This window comes from Diadema setosum, unplaced genomic scaffold, assembly GCF_964275005.1.
Source record: "Diadema setosum unplaced genomic scaffold, eeDiaSeto1 scaffold_24, whole genome shotgun sequence".
In the NCBI taxonomy this organism is placed as follows: domain Eukaryota; kingdom Metazoa; phylum Echinodermata; class Echinoidea; order Diadematoida; family Diadematidae; genus Diadema; species Diadema setosum.
The window spans coordinates 5,228-15,852 of NW_027307651.1; the positions used below are offsets into that span (position 1 = coordinate 5,228).

General features: G+C 40.7%; 2 protein-coding genes across 2 annotated transcripts; both read left to right on the forward strand.

Annotated features, from left to right (window-relative positions):
* The first annotated feature begins 983 nt into the window (after positions 1 to 983).
* On the forward strand, positions 984 to 7,030 carry LOC140245710 (uncharacterized). Its single transcript, XM_072325247.1, has 4 exons — positions 984 to 1,332; positions 2,050 to 2,166; positions 4,191 to 4,333; positions 6,866 to 7,030. The coding sequence occupies exons 1-4, from the start codon at positions 984 to 986 to the stop codon at positions 7,028 to 7,030; spliced, it is 774 nt and encodes a 257-aa protein (XP_072181348.1).
* A 343-nt stretch (positions 7,031 to 7,373) lies between these two features.
* LOC140245706 (uncharacterized) lies at positions 7,374 to 8,339 on the forward strand. Its single transcript, XM_072325242.1, has one exon. It carries the CDS (start codon positions 7,374 to 7,376, stop codon positions 8,337 to 8,339), a length of 966 nt encoding a protein of 321 aa, XP_072181343.1.
* The last annotated feature ends 2,286 nt before the right edge of the window (positions 8,340 to 10,625 follow it).

Genomic DNA, 10,625 nt, shown 5'->3' on the forward strand with positions numbered 1-10,625 from the left:
GTTACTTTAATGATAAACCACTATAAAATGGATTTATATGCCAGAAATTATACTACTCCCTGGTAAAGGTGGCAAGCTGTTCGTGACAATTTCAACAAATCAAACCGATGAACATTAATAAAAAAAATACCTATTTGTTCAAATCCTTCTCTTTTTCCCATTCTGAACGATAACTCCCAAATGTTCAGTAAAACAGCAAAATATATGACCAATTAAGGAATTTTCATAATCCATCCTCTTCTTCTTCTTTTTCCTTCTGTCTTTTTGTTTTTGCAGATTAAAAAGCAATACATTCACATCTTGAACTAGGTTGAATACCGTAACATTATCGTATCTATTGCAAGCTGCACATCAGCGTGTAATTATTCGTCACTATGGCGTTGTTTGGGCAGAAGTCTTCATGATTTGTATACGATACTATAAAGAGAAGGGCTGCAGAACGTGTTTGCCTTTTTGGGTGGGAATGGGGTAAAGGAACAGAAGACAATATGTTCCCATGGTATGAAGGGTGGCTGTGATATCTATTAATGTTCATTATGTGATTACATTCTTCCCACATCTCGTTCACTATAATGCTTTTCTCCAATGTTCCTGGAGTGGCATGGTTTGGTCAATCCCCCAACTTGATCCTTTCGATTGGAAGTTCACTTTTTGACCTACTATACCAAGTATAAAGCCTTCGAAGTAGCTAGCGAAACAAGAAAAGAAAATACTGGCATCCCAATAGCAACTGTAACATTGAACAATATCTTATCAGAATATAAAACACAATTTGCTCTCAAGGAGTATTGATTTTTATATAATATATATAAAAAATATGTATATATATTTGTATATATACATATATAAATAAATATATATATATATATATATATATATATATATATACATATAAAGTGTACATATATGAATTCTATATATATATATATATATTATATACATAATAGTGTGCACCATCTAATGAATTTCTTGTTTCCCTAGCAATGGCATCAAGCCATATAATCGAGGAATGCGTCAATAGGAGTCAGTCCAGTCAAAACCGATGTACGTACCAAACTCCCTCTAACGCTACTACCATTATACTTACGTGTGTCGTGAGTGGATTCAAGCCTGACATTTCTATGATGTGGACCGATGAGTCTGGAGAGAGACTACAATCCATGGCTTCCCTACAGACAACACTATCTGACGACACATACGAGAGAATCGAGAAAATCAATGTTTCAGCCAATCACGGGACAGAGAAAACCTTCGCGTGCATAGCTACCGGTGACGCGGTGAATGAAACGTCGACCAAAGAAATCACTCTTCTGGCTACAAGTATAATATCAGGTTTGTGGAAAGCTGTAAGTTTTGTGGTTCTGAATAATAACAAGTCATAATTATCATATTATTCTGGCCTCACTTACGGAAAGTATGCACAGCGAAAAGATAAGAATAATTCAACAATAATGTTTTGAATCTAAAATGTCACGGGGAAGTCTAATCTGAGTGGGTAGTATTGAGTAATGTCTTACTTATTCATATAAAAGTCTATTTTGCCTTTACAAACACACGTTTTAATAGGCGTTAAAGACTTTTGCTGGGTAAAGGCAAGGGCCAGTAACAATGTTGGCCTACTTGTGTGTAGAACAGTCTTACCGTCGTAGTCAACTACGTTTTCGGCACAACTCAAAATGTGTTAATAATAATAATAATAATAATAATAATAATGATAATGATAATAATAAGGTCTTATTTACCCAGGGTAGCCTCTTCAGTGTTGCCACTGCTCTACCAGAGGGCCCTGCTATTATTATTACCCTAGGCGTTGCCAGGTACCCATTTATACACCTGGGTCGAGAGGGACATTGTGGGTAAAAACATCTTGTCCAAGGATGTTAGCACTGGGCGGGATTCGAACTCACGGTCCTCCGTTCGGGAGTCGGGAGTCTTATCCACTATGCCACAGCGCTTGATGCTGTAAAATTATAGAAATACTGATTCACGCCTTCTTACTCATTGAATGACTGAATATCGCGATTTTGCTGTGTCTTTATCAAATTTCAGGAAAACGTAATAATGTCGGTCTCATCATCGGACTTGTCATTGGTATACTAGCTGCCGTAACCATCCTGGTTCTCCTTGTTCGAAAGTGTCGGGATCAGGACTATGTACCGCAAGGAGGTGTCGTTTAATTTTTCGTGTTTATTCATTGATTTTTTTTTTTTTCGTCATAAAATCAGTGAAATCAAATAACCTAGTTTAGTTTATTTATTCAAGATTTCATGCGTGTTCACAAAATAGGAGTGCATACAAAATGTATGCAAGTACATCTCATATAGCCAAGACAGAATATATACGATAAGTATACATTGATAAGAAGCAGTTACAGGATAGTATACAACTCCACTAAGAGAGCTACATTATTCAAGGTAACGAACACGCAAAGGAATTGCAACATAAGCTTAAAGCTTGAAAATCGTTGCAACCCCCGTGCACACAATCTATATGCTTGCAAATAGTTTAAATGATGAGTTGGGGGAGGGGGGGGGGTATTTACAAAGAGAGGAACATGAGGGGGGAAAGAAGAAATGCATGTGTGGTGCCTATTTGTCCTGTCGGACATTGACAAGAGAGAACAAAAAAAAAGTTTAAAGTGTCAAGTCATTATAAGCAAATTATACTGATTAAGTTTCTCATAAATCCCATTCAAATGTCGATTTCAGGGGAAATATATGATCACAGCAAGGTTCATAGTTAATATAGGTTTTCCCGGCCAATTTCGCACTTTTATCAGTCCATTTGATAAAAGGTTCATTCAATTTAGCGAACATCCTCGTCACTGCACATTCTGTCATTCAAAACTGCAAGTTGGTCGTTCAATTTAGCATTTCGATCAATGAAATTTGCACATGTGTCTTTCGAATTCGTAAAACGAGCATTCAAATTGGCACATGCTCTTCAGTCATTCAAATTCACCAACATTGGCCGAAGGGGGTATTTCGGTCATTCAATTTCGCGTATGGGCAGTCAAATTCCTAACAATACCATGTTCATTCAAATTAACGTCATGTTATTTCTTTTTTGAAAAAGGTGAGAACATTTAAACGCGTATTTCTATGTGATTTTTTATGTCATCCACGCACTGTTAATCAGTAAAAGTATCATATTTTTTACCATATATAACTCGAGTTTGTTGTTCTGTATCGCCCCTTTTCTTACATACATGTCATTTTAGGTCTATTATGTACCAATGTTACAGATTAACTTTACAGTCATGATAGCACAAGTTAGATACAAACGTATTTCTCAAGAAGACAGAAAAAGAATTATAGGAACATTTGATGATCATAACCTTGACTTCCTAGAAATGGCCAACACACTCGGAATTAAGCACTCAACGGCCAGATAAGTTTTGGCCACATGCACTCAATCTTCGGACTGGAAGAATCACTAAGCACATTGAAGAAAAAAAAAAAAAACTGTTGCCAAAATCTCTAAAATAAGTGCGAAAATATGAAATGTAATGACGCTTGCAAAACAATAACTATGCTGACAAGAAAGAAAGAAAGAAAGAAAGAACCAAAGCATAAACATGCGTGCTAACTTGACTGCAAAAGATGTTACATTGGCTGCCCAAAAATGAATTTGAATGAACGAGTGCGGCATGTCCGTGATCACGTGACTATCATTCTACATTGAATGAACGAATAACGAATTGGTGCTTGTTTTACGAATTTCAAATGAAAAAGTGTTAATTAGAATGAGGCGAAAGGTAATTTGAATGCTCCAAAGTGAATTTGAATGTAGAGATCATAAAATTGAACTACCGAGCATGTCATCTACGCTAAATTTTGCTAAATTGAATGCAGCAATTGGGAATTGGACTGACAAAAGTGCGAAATTGGCCGGGAAAACCTATAGTACCCAGGAGTTCAGCGTGAAGCTGATAATAGAATATGTTTGATCGACCTTTTGAAAGTAACTATTTTTTTTTTTTGTAAATTACGAACATGCTGAGGTAGCGCATTCCAGACATCAGGACCGCTATGTATGTTTGTAACATTCTCGGCCCTTCGATTAGTCGTATTGATACGATCGATATTTTAATCAACCACTTCTGCCATTTTGCATAATAAATTTCGGACAGACTCTACAAATGCGAGCATCTCGCGCTTTACAGTAAAATCGCTATTCCTGTTGTCCAGTTTCAGAGGAATCACCACCGACCGTGCAGACAAATATGAACATTGGAGACGAGAGCAGAAAGTGGTACTCCGTACAATGGTCGGACTTCAAATTTGATACAGCTATTAGTCGCAGACGACCCAGGGACGTGTCCATACTACGTGTAAGTATGACATTGGGTGTATAGACTGACAGCGCTTTTCATGTAGACAAGATTTTTTTTTTTTGGTCTTTTGTTGTAATATTATGAGCAAGTCATGATAGTTGAGCACTCTTAGAAGATACTGAAAGTAACATCGTGCGTACAATAGCAGAGTGAAGACAGTTGTTTCTTTTGTGAAGTGTTTCAGTGTTCAAAGCGATTCATTATGTACATACCGCACTCTCTCAGTTGGCTAGTCACAGTGCCAAAAGATGCAGTAAACGACACTTGCATAATCGTGATTACAGGTATTCACACCATTATATCAAAGGGTATCCATAATCCTTCAATTTCATGTTGTATTTTGATGCTGAGGAAGGTAAGAAATTTCGTTTTTTCTTCTGTTTCTCTCAATAAGACTGAAGAAATAAGGGCTTTTTACACTTGTGTTTCTTAGCCCCGGACTTTCTCTGACCCAGGACTATCGTTAGTCCCGTACCATTTTTTTTTTTCAGCTTTTTACACTGGCCAATTAGTCCCGTACTATCTCTTGTCCGGGCTAAGGAGAAAACTTACCTTTTTACACTCGTATTTCTTGGCCCCGGACTTTCCAAACCACATGAATATTCGTGATTACGCTGTGCACTGTACACGTACACGCACGCACCGGCAGCACTTGATTACCTCGTTTCTGATTTGTCAGTGGGGGTCGGACTTCGTCTCCGTCGCTTAGCCCCGGATTATTTTTTCGTTCTGTTTACACTCACTTGCTTGGCACCGCAATTGCGTTGCTAACCCTGCTATTTTGCAGGGCCAGATAGTACCGGACTATCGGTGGGGCTAGCCCATTTTGGCAAAAACGAGTGTAAACAGAATGTGGGCTAAGGATAGTCCCGTAGCAACGGTGGGGCTAAGGCCCCCCCCCCCCCCCCTTAGCCCCACCGTTGGTACGGGACTAAGCAAAAATTTAGTGTAAAAGTGTAAAGTGTAAAAAGCCCTATAGAGTCAGTTTCAAATATATTTTTGTTCCATGCATTGGCTGACCTTTGCCACAGCAGATTGAAAAAAAAAAACCCAAACAAACTCGACAACCTCTGAAACTACCCCTGCTGGAAAGAACACAGTCTGTCACAGTGAGTTCCCAGTGTGTCCACATAGTCAACTATGTGAAAATGCCGGAATTTGACAGTAAAATGTGAAGGTGATTTAACGATGTGGTGTGGTTTTTCACAGAGCATTCATAGATATGTTAATGTTCTGTTTCACACTGTGTTCTTAGTATTGGTACGCTATAAACTTTATGATATTGAATGCGAGACGTGGGTACTCGGAAAGCATTTGCCTATTGAAATGCCTACAACCATACGTTTGGCTATTGGATGTATATTTATGTGAATCCCATGAAATCCTAACTGGAATAATTAGTAGTGAGATTGGAAGAGAAGAGGCAATGCCAGGTATTGTTGAGTTTGTTGTTTTGTCTATGATTATTGGTATCATTGTGATAATAATTGTTGCTCTCATTATTATTGTCATTATTATTACATCAATATTTACCTCATTCCTGTTATAATCATTACCAATAATAGCAGCAGTAGTACTAGTCATGGTATTAGTAATGTTTTATCATTACATCATTTGGACAGTTACTTTTGATTTTAAACGCTGTTTCAGTTATCAAACCTGCTAACCTTTTTCTCTTTCAGCAAAGGAAATGTCGCTTGCTGGGCGTAATCGTCGTGGTCACAGCGTCAAGCGCCTTTTTTCTCGGTTTTTGGATATGGTATGTTGCGAAGATACTGGACCCGATGTTCCTCATTTACCTCCCTTTTTGGACATACACCACGGCGACATGTTGTATTTGCCTTGAAAGTTTGAATACGTTGATGGACCTCAAGAAGAGCAGGACGAATTCAGCCCATGAAGGTAGAGTGTTTTGTTTGGATGGAGTAGAAATGGGCAGGGAATGAGGAGGTTAAAATCAAAGCCATCGACAGGGCCCAAAAATCCATTTACAGAATTGGATGTATTCCACTATTCATGCTTGTTTCTTTTGTAAAGGTTATACATTGCAGGGTAAAAAAAAATCCCATAAAAAAACAACAGAAAAACACTTTCCTGTGATTACCTCTCGAAGAAGTTTCATCTCAACTGAGATCTCAAAGACAGTTTTAGCAACATGGTGACTCGATTTAATGTTTAAGGAATTATGAAACTTTTTTGAGCTGTGTCATGATGTATAAAAGGATAATCACACAGACACATGCACATATATACACAAAATTCTGATTTCAATATCAAATCAAAATTGATAATTTTATATCGTAATTTCGTGAGAGATTACGTCATATATGAGATCCCGCTAGTGCGCGCGCCACTCAGTTCGTTAGTCGCCGCCATTTTGCTTACACGCGAATTTCTGTTCATCAGAAAATTCGCCGGAATTGCACTTGAAAATTCAAGTTTCGTTCGAGTTGGATTGACATAATAGCTAAAGTTACCTCAACGGGAGGTTTTGCCAGGTTTTTTATGGTTTTAACGATCATTCTTCAGCTGAACAACAACGGTATTTATGTCTTCACCCAACGTTCCAAACGTGGGCGGCGCAGCCGCACCACCGCTGCTGACAGCAGCTGCGTCCCCGGCAGCCACCGGCGGGGGTCGCGGAGACCAACACGCACAAGAGTGCAAGCAGAAAACTGCGACAGCCAAAGGTAAAACGCCTACTAGAGCCGGCAAGGTAGGTACTAGTAATAGTACTACTGCAACTACAAGCAGTGCTAACCCTAGTGGTAGTACCGGTGCAAACAAAACAGTGAAACCACCTGCCAAACTGGCTTCTAAAGTTTCAACTTTGGAGGATAGACTCGGCAAGCTTGAAGGCCAATTAGCTGTGGTTGTTCAATTTGTGGAGGCACAGTCGGCAAAGCAGACACCAGCCCGTGAAGGCGGTGGCAATGGAAAGAGTATCAGGACTCGTTCTGAATACTCCCCTTCAGACTCGGCAGATACTGACTGCCATTATGATGATGAATATGCGGCACCATTTTTGGGCCGAGATATGGATGAAAACTCAGTGATTATCCAACCAGGTCAAGGGGATCGTTGTCAGGATGACAAATTTGATATTGAAGAAGGCGAAGTTCCCCCTCCTGTAGTGGAAAAAGTTCCAAACATTGCAGCCAAATTTGCTGTGGCTGAGGAAGTTGGTCCCCCCATTGACCCAGATATTGCTAAGTCTACAGCCTACCTTCTGACCCACCAGCTTGAGCCCAAAGTGGTAGATGAAACGATCACTAAATACCCCATTCCCAGCAACTGTGAGCTGGTGGATGTGCCGAAAGTCAACCAAAGAATCTGGAATGGGCTACCTGCCTTTTCAAAGACACGAGACCTCAAATTTCAGAGACTCCAAAAGAATCTCACGAGAGGCATCAATGCCTACATACATACAGTGTCGGCACAGAATATTGCTGAACAGCAGCAAGATGCACTAGCACTTCTGTGCAGTGCGAACTTTGAGCTAAATTCCTTACGTAAGGAATTCATGAAACCAGACATTGGTTATCAATTCCAACATCTCTGCAAGCCCTCTACACCGGTCTCCAAATTCCTTTTCGGTGACGACCTGGGAAAGCAAATGAAAGACATTAGAGATGAACAAAAAGCAACTGAGGGTGTCCTCAGGAGTGAGCATAGCAGACAGTACAAAAAGCAGCGTTTCAGCCCATATGACTATGGCAGGAGTGCATATGGCAAGGGCAGGAGCAAGATTACATCAGGAAGCTCGAATTTGCCCCAACAGTACCGCGACGCGGGCTGGACTACATCTCGTGCAAGCACAAGTGATGTGACTAGGCCTACAGGTGCAAAAGGACCGTGGACTGGAGCTACCAGCCATGCTTTTTTAGGCCAGCGCCCCAAGGGGAGGGGGAAGCCGCCAGCTCCCCACACCTTCACACATCCCAGCCAGCACCAACCGCACTGCGGCAGCAAACAAGGCTCAGGGATGAAGAGAGCACGATAACCTCCAGTTCAACTGACGAGGTAAATATAACATCCTTTTCTAGTGATCATGCAAAGCTATGTCATCATGATAATGTAGAACCTGTGGTAGGAGGTCGACTGAAGCAATTCTTCCCAAAGTGGCGCAAAATTACTTCAGACCCACATGTGCTAAATGCTGTAAGTGGTTACAGGCTTGAATTCAGTAAAGAGATGGGTGCACCATCTAGAACTAAACCCCCTTACATTTTTCGATGTGATAAAGCCGAAGAGGCTGATATTGATCTTGAAATTTCTAAACTCCGTGACAAGGGAGTAATTGAACAGTGCCAGAGGGAAACTGGAGAATACGTGTCTAATATTTTTACACGGCCTAAAAAAGATGGGGGTACACGCGTTATCCTAGACCTGTCTGATCTCAACAAATATCTCCAGTACCAGCATTTTAAGATGGAAAATATCCATACTGCTATTGAACTCATTTCAGAAAATAGTTTCTTAGCTTCAGTCGACCTTCGGGACGCGTACTATACAGTACCTGTGCACCCAGCACACAGGAAGTTCTTAAAGTTCTCCTGGAAAAATCAACTTTGGCAATTCAAAGTACTGCCTAATGGCCTGAGCACGGCGCCAAGGTTGTTCACTAAACTACTGAAACCTGCATTCACATTACTGAGAGAGCAAGGGCATGTAGTAATTGGATACCTTGACGATATCCTCATTATTGGAGAAAGTGAGAATCAAACTTTGCAAACGGTTTTGGAAACCACTAGCATCCTTGCACAACTTGGGTTCTTGGTGCACCCAGATAAATCAGTAATATGCCCCACTCAAGAAATACAATTTATTGGTTTCATTCTCAACACTCAGACCATGACAATTCGACTGCCTGATAACAAATCAGAGGAAATACAGTCCTTGTGCACTGAACTTATGCAAATAGCAAACCCCAGTGTCAGGCAGGTGGCTAGAATTATCGGGAAAATGGTAGCATCATTTCCCGCAGTCCAGTATGGACAGCTCTATTACAGGGCTTTAGAAAGGGACAAAATCAAAGCACTCAAAATGAATAAGGGGCATTTTGACAGAAAAATGAGCCTATCTTTGGAAGCAAAAGAAGAGCTGCAATGGTGGATAGACAATGTGCAGTCTGCTTTCTCACCCTTACGACACCCTAAACCTATGCTCGAATTGTGCACGGATGCCAGTGGCAAAGGCTGGGGGGCATCTGATCATACCACCCATACAGGGGGTAGATGGAATGAAGACGAACTGCAAAAAGCCAGGGAGAATAAGATTAATTATCTGGAGACCCTGGCTGCTGGCATGGGACTCAAGTCCTTCTGTTCTAATTCACAAAACATTCATGTCTTGTTACGGCTAGATAACAGTACTGCTGTTGCGTACATTAATAACATGGGAGGCATTAAATCCCTTGACTGTGATCGGGCAGCCCGAGAGATTTGGCAGTGGTGCGAAACTCATAAAATTTGGGTCACAGCAGCACACTTGCCAGGAAAGCTGAATGTGGAGGCAGACCGCATGTCTAGAAAATTCAATGACCGCACAGAATGGATGCTTGACCGCACAGTTTTCCAAGAAATAACCTCACGTTTTGGGACACCAGAAATAGACCTATTTGCCTCCAGACTTAACAAGCAGGTAGAGAACTATGTCACATGGCTGCCCGACCCACATGCCAAGGCTGTTGATGCCTTTACTCTCGATTGGGGAAAGTGGTACTTTTATGCATTTCCTCCTTTCTGCTTAGTTGCTAAGTGCATTCAAAAAATCAAATCTGATAATGCAGCTGGGATACTAGTAGTCCCAAAATGGCCAAGCCAGCCATGGTTTCCTCTCCTAAACAGGATGATGAATGAGGAACCACTTGTTATTCATAGGAGTGAATCCTTACTAACATTGCCAGTTTCTAACACTCCTCACCCACTTCACACTCAGATTGATCTTCTTGCTTGCAGGTTCTGTGCAACCCCTTCAGAGATGCGGGATTGAATGCACGGATAATTGCTGTAATGGCCTCTTCTTGGAGAAAAGGGACTAAAAAACAGTATGCAGTGTACATAAACAAATGGAAAGCATTTTGTGACAAGAAATGCAGCAACTACTTGTATTCAGATGTTCAAGCTGTCCTGGAATTCCTGAGTGACATTTTCTTCGAAAAAGGGGCAGGTTACAGTGTCATAAACTTAGCACGGAGTGCTCTATCTTCATTTGTGATACTTCGAGATACTATGTTTACAGTTGGAAACCATCCCTTTATCCAGAGGTTTATGAAGGGAGTTTTTCA